Source organism: Nipponia nippon, unplaced genomic scaffold, assembly GCF_047370975.1.
Source record: "Nipponia nippon isolate SJK-2023a ecotype South Korea unplaced genomic scaffold, ASM4737097v1 scaffold_10, whole genome shotgun sequence".
In the NCBI taxonomy this organism is placed as follows: domain Eukaryota; kingdom Metazoa; phylum Chordata; class Aves; order Pelecaniformes; family Threskiornithidae; genus Nipponia; species Nipponia nippon.
In genome coordinates this window covers 15,216,499-15,241,781 of record NW_028262291.1, presented here as the reverse complement: position 1 = coordinate 15,241,781, position 25,283 = coordinate 15,216,499, and the positions used below count along the sequence as shown (strand labels likewise).

Here is a 25,283-nt window from a genome sequence, read left to right as displayed (position 1 = left end):
GGTCTACAGTTTTTCCATTTGCCCATTTAATCCCTTAAATGCCTTTCAGTTTGTGCAGTTCTCCTGCTGAATCCTCAGCCGCTCTTTTTAACCATTTCTGATTTCAGAAAGAGATGGGGCTCAGAAAGTCATCCTGTTCGGTTTCTTAGAGTGCCAATTCAGATAATACACTGCAAATGTATTAGGCATTTAGTGACCCCAATACTACAGCTGTAGGGCCAAAGAGAACCAAAAATATTAGGGATACATTTTATTATTTTATTTTTATTCTATATTTTAATTATGCACAAAACTGACAATATAAAATACTTTATTAGTTGGACAGATCCTCATTCTTTCAAAGACTCATTCTGCCTCCATTCTGTACATCATTTGCACAGAGTTTCAACTTGTCCCATCTTCATTATGGACATTGTAGTCTTTGGGCAAGAAAAAGAAGTGTGGATGTGCTGCCTAACGGAGGCAGGACTCGGAGAGTCTTTCACTAGCAGTGAAGGAACGTTGTACTGGATGTTGTATGCATCCAGATGAGGGAGAGGATAGGTTATCAGGAGGAAGAACATTCAGTCATTTCTACCTGCTCCACAGATCAGCCTTATCTTCTTATTTCTGGCCTTAACAATAGATATAGTGTTCCTTGCTGAGAGCATGAAAACCCCTGCATCGAGCCTGATCGATATGCTTCAGGTACTGTAGGAGGACGTTGCTTTCTTGAGAACAAACTCCTTTAAAATTACTAAGTTGCTCTTATGCCGTAGTCTTCAAAGGTGAAAATGCCATGTTATGTAGTATTAATTCTTCACTGAGGAAATGTATTATAGAAATACAAGTTTTAAATTTGAAAAATATTAGAAGATCCTTTTTTCATCTCCATTGTAACTTAGACCAAGTTTTAAGAAAAATGCAAAGTAGTTTTCAGAAACAACTGAAGGCAAGAAAGCCTTCCTTTTCTAAAGGCAACAAAATAAATTCAGCTCTGCACCTGGACTAAGCTATTGTTGTCCTTTGTGATGTTTGATTCTTTAATGAATACAAATGGATGGAATGAAAAATTCTTTAATGTTTGACAGATGAAAAAATGAAGGTAAAGTTTTTGTTCCATGTCACCTCTCTTTCTGTCTGTGCTCACAAAACCTCTGTCACTCCTACTGTGTTGACAGGGGTGCTGCTACTGCTGGGATGTGATAGCGTCTTCTAGTTTCCTGTCCTGGCGAATAACTACATTTTCAACATCACTAGCAAATGCTGCCTCCTTCCCCAATGGCAATAATAGTGCTGTGCTAATCATATACTGCTGTGCTTGATGACGATTTGTCACCACCACCTTCTATGCAGTCCACAGCCCTTAGTTACCACACTTGCTCATTGTTAGTGTTGCTCCTTCTGTTACATTGCACAGCTACTTCTTAATCCATTCAAGACTGAAGCAAAGATTTATATCTGATGTTGTTGCCAATAGTTAATGTTCTCTAGTCCATCTTTCTTCAGACCTTGTTTCACCTGGGACATTTCCCAACACAAGTTTCTTCAGTACTCTGTAGCTGGGTATTTTCAGCTCATAGAGTAGTAGGAATATTATTGTTTGTGGGGAACACTATGCTTTGGGAGAACGATTTTTGATAGACCTATTAATTCCTCTCTTAATTATTAAGTGTATTGCTACTATTTTAAAGAAACTTTAATTTTAAAGAAAATCTGTTTTATGGCATTGAATATACATGCTGACATTTCTAGGCATACCATAAACAAAAATCCTTGATATTTTTTTACCCTAAATTTTTAGCACTCCTAGCCGGGTATTGTTAAAAATTAAAATAGAATAATAATATTGGAAAGGAAGTGTGCGAGAAATTCCCATGGTTGAGTTTTTGAGGGCAAATTGAAGAATTTGTGCTCTTTTTAGCTGAAAGAGTGAAAGCAGAGATGCAGTGGATGTTGCACCTATGGTTGGGAGAATGAGGAGTCTGAGCCGGAGGAGTTCACAAAGGGCTTGGCTGTTGGGTGATATCACAAAACTGAGGAGAATTGACATTACTCGTTGCTTTTTTATGCCTTTTTTTTTTTTTTAGGTTATTGCTCAAATACTATATGTTATCTGTTGACAAGGGAGATGAACCCTTTTTACTTCTCTTTCTGTGTTTTTGTCTATATAACACATTCTCTGATACATGCAGTCTCAATACCTATGTATCATGATACATGACTTGTTCTGCCATAAACTCATTTCCGTGCTCATTCTTGTCTATGTTAGCCTGGAAAGTGACATCTCCTTTTGTATATTAGAAGCACTATAACCTTCATTCTTTAAGAAAAGGGTTTAATTTAAAGAGCAGTGAATGAGTATGGGTAGACACATACCATTAGCTTTGTTTAACTGTGAAGTAGATTCCTTGCTCCTCAGTCATTATTGGCCTAACTCCTTTTCTAGTTTTAACGTTATGTTGTTTTCCATTAGCTGAGGATCTATCCACGAATAATTTGTCCTTGCCTGTATTTTCTCTCTCAGTGCTACATGTATTGCCCTTACTTAAGGAACTGTAAAAGCTTACTTTCATTGAAAAAAGTGTTGAAGTGGCTTGTTTCTGACAAGGAAAATCCTTGATGAGGAGTATCTCAGGCATGAAGTATGATCGTTAGAAGTGTGGAGACGACTGGCCTTAAGGAAAAAAGAGCCCCTGTCAAGCACTGAAACCGACAAATTCAAATCACAATGCTCATTTTAGAAACTGGAGGATACATGTAGGCTCATTAGTATTACAGACTAATAAAAAATGCTTTCAACTTTTACCTGTTTGAGATACTTCTGATGTAAGAGAATAGCCTATGTTTTCACATTCTATTGTTTCTTTGCAGGAGTCAGAGAGTAATAAGTTATGTTCCCTATATTCCTTCCGAAATACCTCTACCTCACCAAACAAGCCCGACGAAGGAGGTCGTGACCGCAGCGAGCTAATGACCAGTGTTAATTTTGGAACGCCAGAACGCCGCAAAGGAAGCCTTGCAGATGTGGTGGACACACTGAAGCAGAAGAAACTAGAAGAAATGACCAGGACTGAGCAAGAGGGTATGTGTTGGATAAGACCAATACAGTTTCCCCACCCCCAAACCCTACAATTTTTATGGCATAAAGAATGTATCGGGTATCAAGAGCCAGAAAATTGCATAATTGGCAAAGGCTAGGATAAAGTTATTCACAGGTTACCATGGCAATGGTAGCTTGAGATCCATTAGGGATTTTAGACAAATATGCCAGTTTTTTAAAACTTTCTAAATTGGGTTGGTTGTCTGTGAGTCAAAGCAAGAATGTCGGTTTAGGTGAAAACTCAACTCTTACTCGAAAGGTTATGATGAATTCTTAACAGATTGTAGAGTTGTGAGGGATATTCTTCAGTGGTATTTGTTCTTTTCCTTTTAAAAGATAAATGTTTATTTTAAACAATAGGAATGAATAAAACATGAGCTGGTTTGTTTTGCCTTAGAAATTCTCATCTTTCATCATCTTAATGACCCAGCATCTGTGGCTAGGAGGACGGGAAACAGTTTTAAGTGTAAAGAGTACCTAGTTGTGACCTATACATCTAGAATTGCGGCTGAAGAAATAATTTTTTTTACAGTCTGCTCAGATATTGTTACAAGTGCTAAAAGAGAGAGATAAAAATGAGGACAAAACTTCGAGCTCTAAGGCAGTTTATGTATTCAGTCCTTATTCAAATATTTTCATCGACTTTGCTAAGATTTTGGCCTTGATAGGAACTAAACAGAATTGGAGAATGAGTTTATCAGTATATGTGTGCACATGGTCAGGGTCCACTATGAAAATCTCTCCCCACGTCAAGCAGAATGAAGTCTTGGTTGCTTCTGCATCAATACCCTCTAGTCTGTGAGCTCATACATGAGTTTGAACCAGGGAAGATGTGAGAGCAGGAGGCTCTGAAATAAACAGGTGTGGAGGCATTTGTGTGGATTCTGTTAGTTAATTTACCAGTGTTGTTTTGTGGCATTAAAAATAACCCAGGAAGAATATTTGTAATGTGGTAGAACCACAAGGCGGTAGAACCACAAGGCAGTAGAACTTTGTGATCCCTTTTTTCTTTGAAATATGAATGAGTTAATAATGATTTTACATCCTCAATTTCATGGTATGGTCACAGTGCACTTCAAACAGTGCACTTTAGGATCACTTGGCTCTATGTAGCAATGTAGATTTCAATTAAAATTGATGCTGATACAATAATATGTTTAAATATGGGATAAAGTCATGTAGGGATGGAAGTAGGCTTTCAAATTTCTTGGCATAATTGTTAAATGCCAGCACATAGATAAATGTGTTCTATAGGTGTCCTTTCTGAAGCTGGTGAAACATCTCTAAAGAGAGAATGTCCCAGATTCTTTACTACCATCTGTCTGTTTTCAGCTGTAAAGATCACTCTCTTAAAAATTGCTTTCTTAGATTTGGTGGTTAGACTAGGAAAAATATTTTAAATGTTACTTTGGCAAAGTTGTTTTTTACAGTCAGTAACAGTCGTTCGACACTCCATGCTAATCAAAGGTCTTGGCTCATACTTTGCTGCGGGAGTATACAAATTGCTGTTGATTATAGTGACACCACAGCTAAGACTTTTCCAGGAGTATACTGAATGGTGTGCTAATAAAAATGTGCACCAAAAAGTTTAAACATAGTATCTTACTGTAAGGATTCAAGCATTTCATAGCTTATTTTTGTATGAATTCTCAAGAATTTTCTGCACTTCCGCTGCATTAGTATACACTAGTTGATTTACGAGAGGTGTGTGCACAGCAGAGAGATCCCTCTCACTGTGTTTGGGCCTTCCATGCTGTATGTTCTCACCAGCTGTGAAATAAAGGTCATTTCTGATCTATAAAATAATCTTGCCTTTTATGGACCACATTATACTGGAAAACTATGCTAAAGTCTGCCTGTAAGTCGAAAGGTAATTGACTGTATCTTCATGTTAACTTCTTTTCAATCCATCCAGCATTTTCTGCAGAAAAAAAGGCCACTTCCATTTTACAGAAAACAATTAATGAACAACTGACTGGTACCATATAAACTAACATGGAAAAATCATTAATAGAAAGATTGGAAATTCTTCAGGACGTTACACTTAGGAAGTTCAATGGTTTTAAACATCTGTGTAGATTAGGAATACCAAAATTCTTATGAGATATTTGAATAGCTATTTCAGTATTCAGAGGTTTCTCTGAATTAAAAAGAAGTAAACTCTCCATACTTGCTTGATTGGAATAAAATAACGTTTTTAAAATAATTACTATTTTAAGACTCTGATCTTTGTTGTGACTATGGGTGCTGCAACTGACTCAGTGCAGAGTCAGTTGGAGAAATGAGGTCTGAGATTATGAAAATATTTTGCCATCTTATAGTCTCTTTTAAGCAACCTAATTAATAGCCTAATCACACATGCACCATACATGATGCTCTTTAACATCTATCCTTTAAAATAGGTTTCTGTGGAGTTCTTTTCTTAAAATGGTATGCAGCCAATGCTGTTGAGGAGCCCTTTGTGTAATAAGTCCTGATCTGTCACAAAATTGCTTACCCAAAATGAAAAACACCTGCTGATTTTTTGAGCAAATAGATAGCATAATATAATTGCTTTAATGAATGTAATGAGGAAAAGACATGTATTGCTACTGTATACTACTGTGTAAAATCTGTGGGGCTCGAAGTCTCGCATCACTCATTTGAATAAATTAATAGTACATGTTAGCATCTTTTATAGGGAGGAGCTCCATGATCGTCAATGTAGCTGTGGGAATTGGGCTAACATATGGTCATATGTCAAGTTAATTGTAGAGTTAGAAGTGGAATAAAGAACTCAAGAATTCCAGTCATCTGCTCTAATCCCCACGCGAGTACAGCAACAAGTCTCTTTTAATGTTATTACAGTAACTTTCTGGTCCATCTATAGGATCTGAATTTGAGTAACATGAGTTGCTGATGTCAAATACTTAAATATTTTGTGGTATACCTTCAGATTTTAGGTGTCTGTTATGCTTGTATATACTATTTGTGGTCTCCACTGTACCTCATTACATTGGGAAAGAAATATATACTGAAAGACTTTATTGTGTCTAAATAGATACCTTTAATCAGAGTCCTTTGGCTTCTGAAAATAAGTTGTCTAATGAGAATTTCATCTGAGCAGCTGTGACTGAGGAGGTCAACAGGCATTGCCTAAGAGAATATGGCCCAGCTGGTTAAATCTGGTTGTTGTAGTGATTTAAATGGTCAAGTGCTGCTTGTAATCCAGGACCGTCTGTTTGTAAAGGAAAGAGTGAGTGCTTCAGCATAATGTACAGCTGTTTTAATCTCTCTTTAATAATAGTGCTTCAGCCAGTGTCATGTCTTGTGTATAAAACTGGGAACATGAGCACCTCGTACAGGACTGAATATACCTTAGGTACGTTTTTAGCATTATTTGTAGTTTGAACAAAGATTACCAGCATCACAGGGTAAACAACAGTTTTTGACTTCATGGTCCAGTATTTGCATACTTTGTACACTAAGGCATTCCTGTGTCTTAATTTGTAATGATTTGAAAATGAGAAAATTGATGAGAAAATTGTAACTTGGAAAAAAAAAAAAAGAATGCTACAAATATTTAGAGTTAATTTGAGTATGTAAAGACTTTGCTGACATGTGTTCTCATAAGACAGAAGAGGTCAGAAATGAACAGGTGTCTAATTTAATCAACAACACTAGACTCTAGGCCCTCTTGGATAACTTCAATATATTCATCTTCCTAGTTTTTCTATGAGCAGAAGGATTGTTTTCCTGGCTTTTTTTCTTTGGAAGTATCCTCCAGTACAATCAAGTATTAAATCTCTTTGCAGCTCAGATGAAGAGTTTATGTTAGATAGTATGGTCAGCCTGCTCCTTTCCCTTTATATCCCCCTTCAGTAAAAGACCTTTCTTTCAGAATATTGCTTATATTACTTTTGTGACACAGATTTACATCACCTGGGCTGCCTGAATTCTAGGCTGAGAATTGGCTTCCAGACAACTATCCTACTGTACTTCATCAAAAGCCTCTACGAGCAATAATTAGTAGTGCACATCTTGTCTGTAGCTAGGAGAGGAGATTTCCCCCTTTCGGGTCTGGAATGCTAGGTTGGCAGGTCAGCTGGCACTTCTGAGCTGGAAACTGAGCATGTCATTTCTGCTAAGTGCTAAGCCCTCATTACTCAGGGCCTGGATTCCTGATTCACTTTTGACCTTGATTCTGAGCGATGTATACAGTATCATTTTTCAACCAAGCTCAGTTCAGAATTCTAGCACAAGCTTTTTATAAACTGCTTCCCATTCTTGTTTCCTCCTTGAAGACCATAGTTGAACATTCAGAGATCAAAGATTTTTACGTATGCATGTTGGAATAATGAACATCTATATAAAGAGTAGTATATTCATAAATTTCCATCTATTCTCTGTCATGTGCACCTGTTTGTACTCTCTCTCTATGGGCGGATATATGTAACTCATAGTGATATATAATATGTCTAAAGATATCTAAATTAAAAATTAAGGATTCACATGTATTATTCATTTTATATGCAATAGGGAAAATCTTACTACTCTACCCGGTAGTGGCGGTTTCTCTGATTTTGTGTTTTGTTATTTTTTTTTTCCTTCAGCTTCATTAGTTAATAATAATTAAAGGCTTTCTTTTATACTGCCTTAAAATAGATTAACACTTCCCCTATAAAATTTTCTATCATGCCAGTAAGGACAGTATACTCAACTATTGCATACACAAATATGTACATATTTCCTGTTGACTTCACTGGGAAATAAAGAAACTTAAACTTTCACATACTGTGTTTTATAACTGGACACTGGTAAACCATTTTGGTTGTAATTTTTATGCAGGTGTTTTTGTTTGTTTGTTTGTTTGTTTGTTTTTTAATGGTATCTGTGTGTGCTATATTGTATTAAATGAATGGAGATTTTCAGGTTTGTATTTGTTTTAAGCCTCCCACAGCTGAGAACAGACAGAGTTCAGGCATATACACTTGTTTTCTGGTATAGTTTTAAGCACAATCTTTGAGGACATTACATATCAGGAGTTCTCTTTCATGGATCTAGAAGAGAACTACTGACCATCTGTGGTCAATGAATATTTTTGAATGTTTTTCAGAAGTTTTACTGAGATTTAATTCAAGTTACCCGTCTTGTGGTGTGCTCTATACCCATGCTTTCCACTAATGAAGGCATGATCCCTGGTTGTCTTAATACATCTGTCATTTATAGAACCCTGTTCTTTATTCTTCAGTTCTCTTGATGGCTACAGATATTTTGTTCTGTTTCAAGTCTTTAAAAATGTTACTGGGATTTGGTATTAGGATTATCCAAACTAATTGTTAAAAATTAATTAATACTAGTGTTCTATTTTTTGTGATACCTATGGAATTCATAAATGGTAACTGGAGTTCCTCTTAACAAGAAACAAGCTCTTTGCATGTGAAAAAACCCACCTTCTTAAGAATCCTTTCATCAGCTTTGAAAAACCTTGCCACATCTGCTAGGTATCGCGCTCATCATGTTTCCCTTTTCTTCTTCTTAACAATCATTTTTGGTAAGCAAATTCAGAATCAGTTATGTACATAGTTAATTTAATACATATCTTTTACTTGCTTTTTGTTAGAAGCCATATACGGTAGCATCTAGGCTGAGGAATTTTTCTGCTAAACTCCAAACACGCTTCCAAAATAAAAACACAAAAGCCCCAAAGTCCACACAATAAATAGATGACTCAGATCAAGTTAGAGGAGAGATATGAGGAACGTTTTCCTAAACTTTCTTGAATTACTTGCCTCTTTAGCATATAATTAAATGCAACTCACTGTCTCTTCTTTTCATCCAATAATCTTGGTAAAATCATATTGGTCAGTCCTTTTTCTTGCAATTTATGTTGCTGTTTTAGAAAAATATATTCTTCTATTTAGAGAAGTTTTATAGATCATAAAATTTCTAAGAATTCATTGTTGAAGTGTACAGTGAATTCCTATGTCTTAATGTGTTAAAGTAATTTAGGACTTTTTAGGAACATTACCACAAAGAAAGTGGTTTCTAGGGTTATTTTCCCGGTAACTAAAAGAAGATACAGCCTAGTTTGTTTCTATCTGATGTATTTGATTTTTCTATCAAAAACTCATTCTTGTCTGAAGCAGAAATAGCTTTAATAAACTTGTTTTAAAGACATTTAGAATGCAACATAGTTTAGGTAAATATTTTTTTTGCAAAGGCAGACCCAACCTGTGTAACCACACTGTATCTGGTCATTAATATTTTGTCTCATATTTTGATTTATCCTTCTAGGTATAGGAGAATTTGTGCATTTTTGATTATTTCCTGTCTTATATTCTTTAAGTCTTTCAGAGTACTGTTTTGTGATTAAATGCTATCTCACAATTTTTTTTAAGAAACTGGCACATGTTATCATCTTTCAGTATAGGCTTTTACATAGGTATCATGAAGAATGAGATCTACATGAATAAGTCAATAGATTATGGAGACCACCTTTTTTGCTAGAAGGTTTTCATGTCATTTCAGTTCTTAGCTCTAATTCAGGATTATCAACAAGAATGTGGCGAGTGTGATAGTAGCATTTTTCATAATAGAATCTGCTGGAAGCTGAACGGAAATAGCCATATGAGGACCTGTCAGGTGAAAATACACCTTCGTTACTCTCAGGCAGTTACCTAAATGTAGGATCTACGGCATTTTATGGAGCTTCTCCTGTTCTGGAGGTTCTGTTTCCCAATGCAGGTTGTTTTCTTCTTGAAGCTTTGTACCTCTGCACCTCTACAAAATTGTTGCTTTTGCTAATACACAGAGTTGATCATAGCTCAAATCCAGATATGGGGAGAGTCTGAAATTCAGGTCTCAATTCTGAAAATTGAGGCATCCCTTCTAGCTATGATAACTCTTTAAAGTATTTTTGGGTAGATGTTTACTTTCAGCATTTTGAGATGCTCACTTTGCATTGAGGAAATGTCTTTATTCAGCCCTGAATATTTGAGATGAGTAAAATCCTTTTCATTAGAACAAATGGGCTTTCAGGCTTTCCTCATTGTCTCTGAACTTCAGCTGTAGACAGGGACAGATTAAACTGAAACAGGACGAAATCTTCTCAATACCAGCATCTCCTGACCATTCCAACCAGTTCCTCCCCAGTGACTGTGTTTTCCAATATCTTACGTTCAGAGGTCATCTCTTCTTTAGTCGCACTGTACTTCTTAATTATGACATTGTCTGCTGCTGGGTACAATTTAATTTAATTTAATTTTTACTGTGTGATAAATTGTCTCCATGCTTCCATTTTATATAATTTTCTGCACTATGCTCCTCTACGGTTTTGTCTTCTTTTTTGATATGGTATAAGATTTGCTATCTTTACACTATTTGTATGTTATTAGTATTATGAAAGCATTATTAAAGAAGCATATCTAAAAAGCCAGCTTTTTCCTTAGGGCAGTAAGAAACGCAAGTTCAATGTGAATGGGTACAACTGACATTGGGCTCTGTGGCAAAGAATGTAAGTGAGTAAATAGCTGTAAAAATATGGAGAGTTGCTTCAGTTGTGTGATCTTGGCAGCAGAAAAATAAATTCAGACTTCATTGGTTTCTGATGTACTGTGACACAAACAACGTTATGATCAGATCATGCTTTAAAATGGGAATTGAAATACCTTTTGTAGTCATCAGGTTGATAGTAGGGACTAGACTGCAATACTTTCCTTCCTAAAATTGCTAATGTAAATACAAAAATATGAGGGAAAGATAGGGCTCGAATGTGGCCGGTCTTGTATGCCATTGTATTTTCCAAGTTCTGTAGGGTGAATGACCTCAGATTTCTTTGGTGATGAACTTTAGTTTTAGTTGGTTTTATTTGCTTTGCCCCATTCCTGCTGTTTTGCAACAGGGCCTAAAAGTGCTTTAAGTGCTTATGACTGGGGTAATGAATGAAAATATCTTTCCAGCACTGAGAGTATTGCATTAGACTGAATAGTCACCTTACTTGTAAAAGCACTATTAGAGAGGGGCAGCTGTAAGTAAGGATGACGATTTGTGTCCAGTGCTTATTTACTGAAAATTGTAAATGTATTATTTATTGAGAGCTCTCCAGACAGTGCTTGTCAGAATAAAAATGTCAACTCTAAGCAAAATGTTGTAATACATAATAAAAATGCTAGGTACGCACTTTAGAGATACAGCTAATTAGATCTGCTTTTCTTAAAGAAATGACAGTAAAAATGCTCAGCAGAATATACATTTTAAATGCTGATATATTCCTTATTTTTCTATACAGTATTTGGTTTAGATATCTTATCATTACTTAAAAATAATTTTGACAACTTTATTTGGTTACCACAAGAGAGACGGAGGCATTCGCTGCCTGGCTGCAGGAAGCAGCGACATACTCAGGCTGTCTTGTTCACCTAACGGAGAGAGCAGCTACTCTCACCTCTGTGTTTTAGTCTGAAACTCCAAGATGCCACGTCGTTTGTGAGGGAAACCTGCCTCCAGTGGAAATAACAAACAATTATTAAGATTAGTCTTCAGCCGTGCTAATTAACCCCAAACAAATATTATGTTAAGGAGACTAAATCCATTCAATGTCAGTGTTACTTCTGTGTATTATTAAATACAAGTAAGTATTAAGAAAAAAAAGTAGTTCATTTTTTCCATTTAAAATACTACTCTATTAAAGTATTTTTTAGACATTTTAATTTTCCCTGAAATTTGTAATGGGAAGAATTTGAGCTTAAAAAATTTGGAAATCTTCTAGAGGGTTTTATAATGTGAAGGAGGAAATTGGATTTTGAATTTATCCTTTTTACAATGAACTGCTCAGTTCAGCATCATAAAATTTAGGATGTCATCATTAAAAGCAGATTTCTTCTTTCAAGTATATCAGCCAATATGTGAAAGAGCCTTATTGTGTTTATTTCAGTGACAATCTATCCACTGCACTCAGTTTGCTGTCAGTTTCATAGAGCTGGACAATCAGAGTGGCTTTTCGTTTGCAATCATCCGGTCCAACCCACCCTGCTCAGAGCAGGATTGCCTAGAACAGGTTGCTCAAGGCTGTGTCCCATCAGTTTCTAAGTATCTCCAAGGAGTGAAACTCCACAACCTGTTCTGTGTTTGGTCATCCTTACAATAAGAAAGGTTTTTCTTATGTTTCAAGGGAATTTCCTATATTTCCGTTTGTGCCCTTTGCCTCTGGGCCTGTCACGGGGCACCGCTGAGAAGAGTGTGGATCTGTCTTTTTTACTCCCACCATCAGATATTTATATATTATCCCCTGGAGCCTGCTCTTTTCCAGGCTAAACACTCATGGTTCTCTCACCCCCTCTTTATATGAGAGATGACCCAGTCAGCGGGTTGTCTTATGGCCCATTGCTGGACTCTCTCCAGTATGCCCATGTCTTTCTTGTACTGGGGAGCCCAGAATGGGACACAGCGCCCCAGGTGTGGTCTCAAATATGGTTTATTTTAATGCCTCTAGTTTTGCACTGTAGGACTGATCTGGTGCCTTTAAAGCCAAGAAGGGCTTTATCATGAACTTCAGTGGTAGTATGCTCAAGCCCTATCTGAGTCCTACTCATCTGTATAATTCGAGTTTTAGCCCTACACGTGTGGTCTCACTTCCCAGTGCATAGCTGATGAGCACAAAGTGAAAACCAGGAACACAACATCATTCAGTGTTCTGAACTACATGTTTCTGTGCTTCATAAGTGTATTTTGCATTGTGATGAATCCTTCTAATTCCCATTTGTAGCCAGGCTTCTTCCTTATTTACTCATTGGTATGTTGATCTCCAAAATGAAGCAAGTTAATAGCTGTCAGTGTGTCAAACCCCTCCCCATTCTGTATTACTTTAATAACATAAAGAAGTGGTGGTGTTTCTGTAGAGTTCGGATCGTGACATTAATAAAAGAGTGTAACAGCCCTTTTTAAATATAATCGTGAGGGCAATTACTGTGTAAATATCTGCAGATAGCTCCTGTTAGCATTGCTCTGTCCTGACTAACAGCACCCATTCTGCTGCAGTCTTGGGTCGGTCTTTAACATGGGCTGCCAATCAATAAAGCTGTGCCAAAATGTCTTGTTCTACAGCCTAGCATTTTGGAATGTATCTAATAGCTGTTTTCTTTTATTAATCATAATATATTTTTAGTTTTACTTACATAGGTGCCCAGAGTTCCTGGGCATAGTGCCCTACGTTTGAATGCCTGTTTATTTTCATCTTCCTTTCTGTTAACTGTTTTACTTAATGCTTTACATAACCATTTGCCATATTTCGACATGAAGCTATAATGCACTGCTGCCTGCTCACATTTCTTAAAGGACTTGACGTGACATCACCTTCTACAGTGAATCATGATCTTCACTGAGCCAAAAAAACCCATCTTGAATACTCTTCTGTCTTTTATTTGTTTGAAAATGTTGAAGCAAGCAGGCTCTTTCACCCATCTGGAGGAACTCTGAACACAGTCTAGAGAGCCTGCAGTGGCACCAAAACCATTGAGAACTCTGTAGTGAATTTCTTGTTAGTCTAACACCACTTTAAGACAGAATTCTGTTTGCATTATGCTATGCTGTATGTGTTAGGGGATATGCATGAGGACAGGATTCGGCTCTTTCTACTCTTTCTTCAAATTTACCTGTATTTTCAATGTTTAAAACAGCTCTGGTTCTCAGGGTAGGTCTTAGCAGTCCTTATTGTATCTTAAATATGTAACAAGCAGATTACTTTTAAATATTTACAGTGAAACAAAAACTAACACATCGGGCAGAGGCTTGTTAAAATGTCAGAAGAACTTGCCGTAGTGAAAAATAAATATTGAACCAAGTTTATTCCTGAAGTGACTCCATTAATTTCAATGGAATTACTGTAGGAGTAGTTCTGAAAAAAAAAACTGTCTAGATTTTGTATCATAATTTTAACATTTTTTTACAGACCTTTGAATAGTTCAGAAGTAATTTTATAGATCTGGCATGCATATGCATCACTAAGTAAAATAAGCTTCCTTTACTTCAGTTTCTGTTTCCTCTGTGGACTGTTTGTGTTTTTAGCTGTTGAAATGCAGTTGTTGCAGCTTTATTAATAGGTTTGGTTACATCTGCAGTTACACTCATAATTAAAAATTTAGTTGGAGCATTGGTTCCTCCAAGTTTCAGTGTATATCTGCTGTTTCTGTCATATAATGACTAGGCAACGTATCGTGTCTGTTGCCTTTCTGTGTCTGTGTATCACGTAACACAACAGACCGTGGCCAGACATACAACCTCAAAAATCAAACCAATCTGTTAATGAACTAACAAGACAATATAGTAAGCATCTCTATTCAGTCATTTTCCCCAGCTTTCAGTTATTCCTTAGACCAAGAGTAGCTAGTGCTGTATCAACAAATGATTTGATGACAATAATTTGGCTGATGACAACAAAAGGAAAAAGTCCTAATCTCATTAGAAAACACTGTATATTAGGTGGCAAAATGTGGCTAATAGTTTATCTTTTATTGTAAAACTGCAATTTGCAACTTTCAGCAGTTAACGATTTTTATGTCCCCCCTCCCCCTACACGCACACAAAATCATTAAAAAGAAGGCAAAAAGAGACTACAGGATTTGAAACACAGTGGCCCTGAAGTGATGGGAAAATGGCCAAGGTGTCACAGCTAATTTCTGACCCTGCTTTATGAGTTCTGCTGTTCCTTATTCCCCTTGTCAGTCTGTGAATCCCTGAGGCTGTACAAACTGGCCTAACATCACTCAACTCCAGTTTTATATCCTCTTTTAATAATGTTGAGTCTATTCTGTCCAACTTTGATTCAGACAACCTGCTTGTCTTGAAAAAGTGATATATTTAATCAGTGGCTCTGTCTCCAGCATAGCTCCCACTGCGTGAGACTAGAGCCAAAGAGTAGTGCAGTGGCCTGTCACTTCTGTTTGAATAGGTAATGTGGAGCCGTTCAGCCGAAGAGACAGGAGCTGGAACTGCTTGTTAGGACACATGATCAAAAGCCACTCTCTGCTTTCTGCCAATCAAGCCTCATGTCGCCTTGTGGGGCAGACATTAAATAGATTTTTCTGCCGTACACCGTGGGCACTTTGCCAGTTTGACATGTGAACTGTTACAAAAGATACCAGAGTTTCCACTGCTTGCTGACTGCTTTTAAATATTACCAAGATCTTGCTGTCCAAAGTAGAATATTTTAAATAATGGATTATGATAAATTTCCAGTACTATTAGGCAGTCTCCTTCCTGCTCCCAACAGTTCAAAGATATTTTTAAAAACAAAACTGTAAGTTCATTTCTGAAAACAAACAGGCAAAAAAAAAATTGTTGAACAACCCTATGGCACATAGATTTGAACAACATGATTATTGTCTGAGAATTGTGGCGAGTTGTGGCTTTCACTGGTGTGATTTTGAATATTATTTCTATTTTTGGTCTTTTTACATGATTTAATTAGATTTTCCTAGTTGAGATCATAGCACTTTTATTATGATGTTTATGTGGAGGGATATTAAAAATGCCTTGTTTTGTAAATTAGGTTGAATTTATTTATTGTGTTTGTTGGCTGCTGGTGCAAATATAAATGTTTTCAAATGTCTCTGTAGTTGTTTTTAGTTATACTTTCCCTTGGTTTTTTCCTCTTTGTCTACTACCCTTCATAACCACCTCAGCTCTTGTGCCCATGGCAACAACACTCAGTGGTGGAGGCTAACAAAGATGACATTTAGGCTTTGCCTAAGTAATGAATATTCTTTTGTAACTTCCAGGGCTGCTGAATGTGTATGTCATTTTTTAGAGGTCCCCAATACCTAGATAACTGATTCTATTAATGTACTTGTGGTCATGATACCCAGATATTTGCTCCCTCGTGCTTGCTCTTCCTGATATAATATCTTTTTTTTTTTTTTTTTTGAGTAAAACTTTTCTACCAAAACATACCATGGCAATCTAGTGGAACTCATTTAAACAGTGAGCTACACATAAACAGCTGCTCCTTCAATAAGCCATTCTTTATAATACCCTTATTACCTTCTAGTGTCTCAAATTCTGATTAGTCAACAGTGCTGATTACTGTATGGCATTCCACTGCCCATCTTCCTTCTGCTCAGCTGCTCATGTCTTAGCTGTTATGTGATTACAACACAACTTGTGCATTGTTTCTCCAAGTTGTTCTTCATATTGTATATCTTAAAAAAACCCAACTAAACCCTCTTGAGGAGATGGAAAAATTTGAGTCACTATGAATTCTCTGAAACTCTGAATTGTTTTTGTACAACTGTGATCTTCACAGTCTGTGTGCTCTGCAACTTTCTAGTGGGATAAGTTCTTTAGATTTATAAGGGTAATATATAAATAAATTCCAGTTAAAAGAACTTCAGAAAAATGATGGTTAATTATTGTGGAACTTGTAATGTGGCAGAGCAGGAGAGACCAAAGATCGTGTTTAAAAAAAAAAACAACCAAAACCCCAAACCAAAACTCAGAAAACACACAGAGCCTTGGCCTAGCTTTGCTTTCACAAAAATCAGTGGGTTCAAAAGTCAGTAAGAACAGAGCAGTTTGGAAAATGTACCCCCAGTAATACACACTGAATTTCAGAAAGGTGTGTGGTGGTAGAGGGAATGCACAGAATGAAAATGGGAAGAAAAGGAATTGTTTCACCAGTGCCCTGGATCTCTGATTTCTGGTCAAAGCAGCAAACACAGAGGTTTGTTAAGGACATTAAAACTTTGTCAGCTGGTTTATAGGTAAATAGCATGGTAGTCAGGAGAACACCCTTGCCGTGGCTCCATAACCCCCTGCAGCTTCCTTTGGTGCAGCCCCTTAGAAGCAAGTCCTGGTGAGTATGAAACGCTGACACACTCAAAATGCAACCCCATTAAAGGCCTTAAATCTGTCATTGTGCTCTGGAGCCTGTTCTGAAAATAGCAAAGCTCTTTTTGTAAATTAAAATCGGTGTGAATGGGAACAGATGTTGACATGCTTTACTTTATCTGCAGGGATCCCCGTTAGGGGGGAGAGGGTCAGTGAGGTTAGATGGTAGGATTTACTGCAAATGTGCAAAGGACAGGATAGTCGAATATAGACATTGTCTTTGGTTTTATGTAGAGCTGTAATAATATCCAGTGGTTACTTCTGGTTGCTGATAAGTCTGTATATAAGGAAAGATGATTGTGTAATGCCTTTAATTCCTTGGAGAATGCTGTCCCCTTTTATATCTGTTTACACAGATAAAGGGGAGGGATGCTCGCCCTGTTTTTCAGAGTTGCTGTACTTGATCAGATCTGGATTCCAAGAGATTCTGAGTGACCTCAATTCCCATTTACTTCTGTGTTACCTGAGCTCACTCAGGACGTCATGGAAGGTGCTTAGTATATCCTAGGCTCAACCTACAAAAAATTTGTATTCAGTCTTGCATTGGGTAGCATTTTTGGTATTTCAGCATTACTTTTTAAGATTATGGGTGAACTCTCCTGTTGCTTTAGAGTCATCATCAACTTTTAATAGTTTTTGAAATAAGAAAGTAGTTCTGTTTTGAAATGTGCAATTTATTAAATAGCTTTGCTAGTCAATCTAAATAAATTCTTGTTGAAGATTTTTCCTGATTTAAAAAAAATATAGCAAAGGATGAATTTATTTATAAGAACTGTAATAGTTTCCCTCAATTCCTTTTATATTTTAGATTACCTTATAATTTTCTAAATCTACATGAACAATAATGATCAATTTTGTCAGTATTATTCACACCTTTTATTAATTTAGCATAGATGAATAAATGTGAATGTTGTGAAGAGTTGATTGGGAATAGATTTTAAATCTGACAGTTAGATTACAGGGTACCTAAGAAAAAATGGCTCTTTCACTAGGTACCTAGTAATTTAATTCTTGTTTGAAATTATTATAATTTATTACAGTGTGTGGGTCCTAATGAATGTCTACTATTAAATGAAAAGGAGAAATTGAAATTATGAAATTCTTTTAACTTGTATCTTAAAAATCCTCTTAAACAATTCAGTAGACATTAATAAGCAATGTGCTTTTCTTTCCCTTTTATGTGAGGGCAAACAAAAACATTTTTGCCAGTACATAATGATATCAGATGAGTGCTGCTGGAGATTCTTACTTAGAATCAAAACTGTCTTAAAATAGAATGAGATAATTTTATGTGATGAAAAATATCTAAAATTTGCTATCTTGATTAGACATTTAGACCTAAACGTATGAGTCCTTCTTCAAGGAAAGCTCAAAATCATTCTCTAGAAGTTTTACCTTTGTTAGAAATGCAGATATGTGTGTGCTGAGAAATTAAAACTTCACAGCATTTTTCCTAATGAAGGAGTCAATCATCATGGCATGACAACATATTAAGCGTTAAACTTTTACTATCATTATATAAAATGATTTTTCCACTTTCCTTATTGACTTTGCTTTGAAAAATAGGTAGGAGAACTTAGTAAAAATGGGTAGGTATTTACAAATTAATGGAAAATGGGTAGGTATTTCTACATAAATATTAAGAATAGGCTATAGTGGCATTTTAAATAAGTGATGGAACACAAATTGTGAAGTATCTTTGTTAAGAGGATGAATACACATTAGAAAATTCTTAGATACAAACTATATCAGTTCATACTACTGTAGCTCACATAAAATTAGGCCACTAATGGGGTTATACCAGGATAAAATATGTTTAAAGAATAGAAAGCATCTAGTTTTATCTGTAACATACCACATTATCTAAAATTGTGTGAGCATTATATAAGCATCTGATAAATAAAAAAAAGTTAGCAGTTTCAGTGGAAATTTTGTTTGTAATTACACTGTTTACAAGTCAGTAACAGGTGTGGCCATTGGCATTCACTGGTTCCAAACTAGCTCAAGTTTCTCATCTGTACTGGATTTTGTAGCTCTTCTACATGTCTTATTGTAGAGGATTTCCGTTATTAAAATATGAACCAGGATCTTTCTACAAGTCTGAAAAATGTATTTCTAAGCTGAACAAGTTACTAGGGTTTCCTGCCATTTCATGATTATTTTCTTTACGTGGAAAACAATACAGTAACCCTCCTTAGTGAAGTCAACTTAGTATGAATAATAAAATATTGCTTCTGGTTACCTGTTGCTGGCTTGCAGCTGACAGATGGAGCACCAGTTGGATATTCCATTTTAAGGTACCAAGTTAGCATTGCATGCTTGCATCCTTTGAGATGCATGTGTCTTTTCCTCTGGTAAGAGTGTGTGGGATATTATTCCACTGCATGTTTCCTGATGCGATGCCAGAAAGGAAAAGAAAAAAGAACAGAAAAAAAGAAAAGAACAGAAAAAGACAACAGAAAGAAAAGGAAAAGAAAATGGAAAGAAAAAAGAGAAGAAGAGAAAAGGAGACAAGTCTGTTTTGGGGTGTGGGTGTGATTTGTCACTTCAATAATTTTTGCATTTTCATCAAATGGATGTTTCTAACTTCAATTGGACCTAGCTGAAGCCAGTATTTTAAAAAGTAACCTGGATTTGGGACTGTATTTTTCTTTTATAATCCCTATCCAAAATAAAAGATACCCAAAATCACCATACTTGAAAATGACATTAGGCACAGAACAAAACTGGTTGTGTTAACCCTTTGTGCTCTTTCTCACTGCACACAATTGTGTTGTAGAATCTGATTGTGTATGAACTTTGTTATCTAGCTGATAGGATCCATTTCAAGCTACTAGTAGAAAAATGGAGACCAAACAGAATTTGTTCTTTTCAAATGTCTAAAAATACTTGGGCCTTTCTCATGAGTTTGGAATTTTTATATGTTTACTGTTCTTCACTATAACCAGTTCCAACAACTGCCCTGTTAGAGTAGAAAAATAGGAGCATGCTAAAACATGAGCTGAAATGTCCTTAAGAGCTAACATTTCAAAATATCAATATGAATTAATGCTAGTGTCAATTTTTTCCCCATTTTCTGAATTTCTTAGGCATATTCTAGCTATGCATGCTGTTTATTAAAATTTATTTTCGGTAAAATATGTAAGTACTATGAAATGAAGTTATTTATTTTATTAAACTTGTGAGTTTGGCATTATTTGAAACTTGAATGTGGAAATCTGAATGAGATGAGATTAAAAGGTTTAAATAGCTTTAAAATTGTATTTACATTAGTGCAATCTGTCCGTTTTAATACTAATCTGCTTTTTTAGTTGAGATTGTATTATAAAAAAGCACCCAGAGTGTGTTAAAATAGTCCAAAATATTTGCACTGTGAAGCTTGTTTGTTTGTTTCTTAATCAGTCAGAGTTCTAAAGGAAAAGTTCAGTTCAGATAGTAGCTATACTTCTTAGAAATGACCTTGTGGGGTAGAGAAGCATGGCACAGTGGCACTTTCCAGCTGTACACATGGTATCCGTCGGGGTACAATCATGCTCAGTCCCAGCACCGCAGGCTTGGACATATGTTGAGTTTTATTTCTTTCTTCTGACATTAATCCTATTCACCAGCTGTTCTGCCAGCTGCCATTCTTCAGCTTGGAGATTACATTTTGGGGGATACCAACAATCGCCTAGTTGACCAGTGTTCTCCCCACTTACTTTAAAAATGATTGGCGTTCTGGGTTAGCATTACTCAGTCTTTTTTACTGCCTATGTCCTTAACTGTCTTTGAATTCTAGACTTGATTTATGATCACTTTGAATACACTGCAGAAAAACCCTCAAAAGAGCTCTGATTTCCACCATACTGGTAAATCTGTGTTCACAGAAGAAAAAAAAAAAAGGTTTGCAGTTAACATTCTGAAAGCTGTAATTAATGTTACATGCACTATTATGTAAACAGCATTAATTAGTGACAAATTCTTCTGATAAAAATCATATTTTAGTCAAAAGAATGTCTTAATTTTTCATTTTTACATGTGTCTATTTTAAGAAGTTGCATTTTTGTAAGAAACGGTTTTGCTAATCTAGTTTGAACAGACTATTAAATCTCTGTTACACTCATAACATATACTAATAAGTCGTATAGATTTCTCAGTTCATATTCCAGATGATCTGTCCATAAGCAGGATGTTAAACATCTGTAGTTTAAGCCTTCTGGGACTAACAAATGCATTAATGCTGGAAAGAAATGTGGCCTGAACAATAAGGTTACAGACCATGTGGTAAAGAAACAACCCCGATATCATCAACTCAGCACATACGGTGCACTATGCCTGAGTTGTAATACAGCAATAAAAGAACAACGACAGTCTTAAACTGTATCCATTTATAGCATATATTTATCACATTCATATCAGTAAAGACAGAGAATCCCATATTCAACGTAATTATTTCATGTGGCAATTTAAAGATCTTTGTTGCACATCCTTCACAATTGAGAAAAATTGGCTATAAGCTGGATAAGGTTAAACTAAACTATAATGGTAAATATTTATTACAGGAATATTCAATTAATAACACATATTCGGCATTTCTTTGCACAGCCAGTGATTACATTCGGATCATGTAAAGCAGACGTTGGAATCATCCAACTCAGATCACACTTTAGGGAAACAGTAGCTACATTAATAAAAACCACCCACCTTGATTCCTTTTCCCTTTTCTCTTTTGCAGACTTCGCACAATGTTCATTTAATACAGTTATAGAATTAAGGTATCAATACTTCACACAGATGAAATATTTTTTTAAATAAGTGTTACTCTTGACTCCCGTCATAGTCAAGAAAAGTTTTGGAGAGGAATGGCGGGGGGGAGAATCCTAAGAAATATTCTTGATGAGACGATGTTCCAGACTCACCAGTAGTGAACCCCCTTAACTAAATATGGCCATTCTATTTATAGAAATATTCATATTTTCATTGGTGGCCAAAGCACTGCTTATAGGAAAACCTACAGGTGACTAATAGGAGTTGCTCACTAAGTGGAATAATGAATAGTATTAGGTGTCAATTAAATCAAGCTTCCCCGAGGTGCAGGTGCTCCACAATGTACTGACACATTTCAAGTAGCAGCGCCACTTCACCCATGCATATGAACAAGCACATTTGCATATTAAAAAGCTGAAAATTATTTAACTGAAGCAAAAGTCTTTTAGAGATGATGGAGGTTATTAAAACTGTTGACAAGAAAGAAGGTAATTGCCTGAAAATGAGAGATGACATTCTGCTATACACAGGGAACGTTGTTTTTGTTGTATTGTGCAGCAGTGCCTGGGTGTATAACCTATTACATTGAGATTGCTCCTATGCAATTAGACCCTTTTTGTCCTCACTTCAATAAGGCTATGATTATGAAGGATTGAAGAACACTTGGCATATTGAATGTCTGTTGTTTTTATAACTTCGTCAGAAATGACAAAACACGTTTTGTGTCCTGTTTTTTCTTTGTAGGCTTATTGATTCTGTGATTATAATATTCATAAAAGACAATGTGTTCATGGTTGAACACTCTGTCATTTATACAGGTTTTATTTTTTTATTTTTGAGCATAGTACTTGTTTGAATGCCAAGGTGTTAGTCAGAAAGACGGGCATATAGAAAGTAAAAGATGAATAGGTGAGAAATATAACACTCTAATAATGCCAAATATTTCTGTTAAAAGTGAAATAAAGAGCCCATGTATTTCAGAAGTGTCTGCTCAGAAATGCCAACTTACAGTGAATTTACTTTTTATCTCTCAGCAGTGTTTGTTTTCTTATGTGTTTTCTTTGTCCTGTCTTTCCTGGTGATAGTCTAAAGAAACTGGTTGAATTGTACCTTGCAAGTGGCAGGAAAAATTGCTTCTATGTAAGCCACGAGTGAGAAACTTCATTTAGCTCACATACTATTCTACGAGGAAGGAAACAATGGAGCTTCATTTTACGTAGCTCTCTAAGATAAAGGTGCCTGGCAGGCAATACCATTTAATGCTTACCACCTAAATGGTCATTTGTGGTGGGATTTGCAAAACTGCCTAAGAGATTTGGATGCCCAGTTCCCATTAAAGTTAATGAGAATTGGCGGCATCCAAATTCCCTTTGCAGCTTTGAAAATGTCAACCAGCCTTTCAGTGTTTGTGATCATGCTGTATGTTAAGAGAATGTTTCCTACAAGCTCTGTTTTTGTTAGGTTTTCTATTATGTTCCAGGAGTTGGCTCAGAATCTGGAGAGAAGCACAGCGATTGCAGTGACTTGCTTTGAGTTTGGGCAAAGATGTTAACCTTTCTGCTTCAGATACCTTGTCTGTAAATTGGAGACCCTAGCACTTACTTGATTTTGCACTATGCTTTGGTATCTTTTGAATTAATTTGTTTATATGAAAAAGTATTGATACTTATTAATAAGAAGGTTTTGTTTCACTCTTAGTGTCCTAGTCTCTTGAGGTGTGTGAGACATGTAAGACCCTCATCTGTCTGAAACAGTTTTAAATGCATGAAACCACAGAACATTGTAATGATATAAATTATTTATGATATAATTGATGTACTCAAATACATAATGAGTCATGAGGATAGATGATCCAAACTCAAGTAAAAGTATGTCATCTATTAGTATTAAGTATCTTTTCAAGAATGCATGATTTCTTTCAAGTTGTGGCTTTTTCATATGTGATTGCATTTTAATCTTTTGTCAGCCACTGCATGCCGTATACTTTCAGCTGACCCTTTCATGAAACCATTTATTTACTTTGATCTCTGAGACACTGAAATTATCTGCTTTCTTAAAATTACACTGGTCACAATTTGAAAAAGTAAAATTTACAATTTATGGGACCAATCTTGCAGTTCTTGTTTAGATAGTACACTGGTATGCCCCACGTGTAACAAACTGCTATATTAAAGATGCTAGTTGGACTTCCCGTCGTTCTGAGATACCCCCACTGGACCAGATTTTCAAATGGCCCTAGTGTTAAACAGGTCTTGTTTAGTCACATAAAAAAATGTTTCATTTATTAAAACTCTCAGTGCTGAGAATAGCGGGAACACTTCAGAGAAATTGTTCACGTCTTTTGAGTACTTGAAAGAGTTGAACTTTCTGGAAAATATAACTACTTGATTCTTGGTGTAAGTGCATGAGAAAAATGGAAGCTCAGCAGCTGTCACATAGTTCTAGTATCATGTTTGGTGTGATATATGGTATGTATGTGTATATTTTGACAGTTATATATTGAATATTTGATATTTCGTTGCCTTAGCATCTAGTATTCTTTTCAAACAAAGAAAATACAAAATCAAAGAAAATACCGATCTATTTGTTCCAAGGGAGTGCACCACTTACTAGCTGTAGAGAACATCTACGGCTTGATAAAATAAGCTGTAACTTCAAACACAGTAGCTCACATATTGTACTATAATATACTGTGAGAAGGTTTCTTAGCCAGGAGAAAGAATAGATGACTGTTATGGGCCAAGAAATATCATTTGATAGGTCTTGTGCAGAAACCATTATGGAAGTGATTTTAAACTAAAAGTAATCTCATAGATTTTAGTAGAAAATAAATCAGTTTGCATGCTATTGAAAATTAATGTTTCTAAAATAAATCTTGTTTTAACCAACAAACATTTGGCTTCAACCAAAAGACAATCAGAGAATGTTCTTTATGCCATTAGTGAAGCAGAGCATATGTTTCTGCTTTATCGGTTGCTGACATTAAGCATACTGATTTACTGGTTTGAAACTGGTAGTTGCGCTACTAGGATTCATTTAATTTGTATTAAGAATTACGTTTAAATTTTCTGCTGCACTTCTAAATTTTGGAAAGTTTTGTTATTTTTTTTTTTATATAACAGAGAGTGTAAGGAATGTTCTTCATACAGGATCTTTCTTTTACAAAGCCAGGCAATCTCCTGTGCTCTGAGGCATGGAAAGGATGAGAATGGTAGCTGCTCTTTTGCAGGACTGTCAGTCGGCAGGCAAGTAGGGAAAGAAAAATGGCATTAAACACAAGGCTGGTGAACCCCTGCTCTTATAACCACTCTGAAATCAGAACCGTGTTCATTTTGAAGTGAATAGCCACATGGAGCTTGGTGAACTTTGCAGACTTTGCTGCTGATTATTATATGGTTACCTGCACTTACTGAGGACAGGACTCATGGGCTCCAGAGATCCCTGCTTGACTGGGGCTCCTAACGTATGGAGTGGCTACTGACATTTCTGACAACTCCTTAGTAGCTTTTGTTGTGTCCCAGACTTCCAAGAGAGGAGGTACAGCATAAGCTTTGTGAGTTGTGGTAGAAGGACCTGCGAAAGGGCTGTCTGA

At 36.0% G+C, this 25,283-nt stretch overlaps 1 protein-coding gene across 21 annotated transcripts in view; it reads left to right on the top strand.

Annotated features, from left to right (window-relative positions):
* Window positions 1–25,283, top strand: part of SOX6 (SRY-box transcription factor 6) — a 378,804-nt gene that overhangs the window by 154,290 nt on the left and 199,231 nt on the right. For all 21 annotated transcript variants that reach the window (XM_087745623.1, XM_087745624.1, XM_087745627.1 and 18 more), the window contains one exon: window positions 2,854–3,064. In XM_087745623.1, the coding sequence (XP_087601749.1) occupies window positions 2,854–3,064 (211 nt within the window). The remainder of the gene's footprint in view (window positions 1–2,853; window positions 3,065–25,283) is intronic.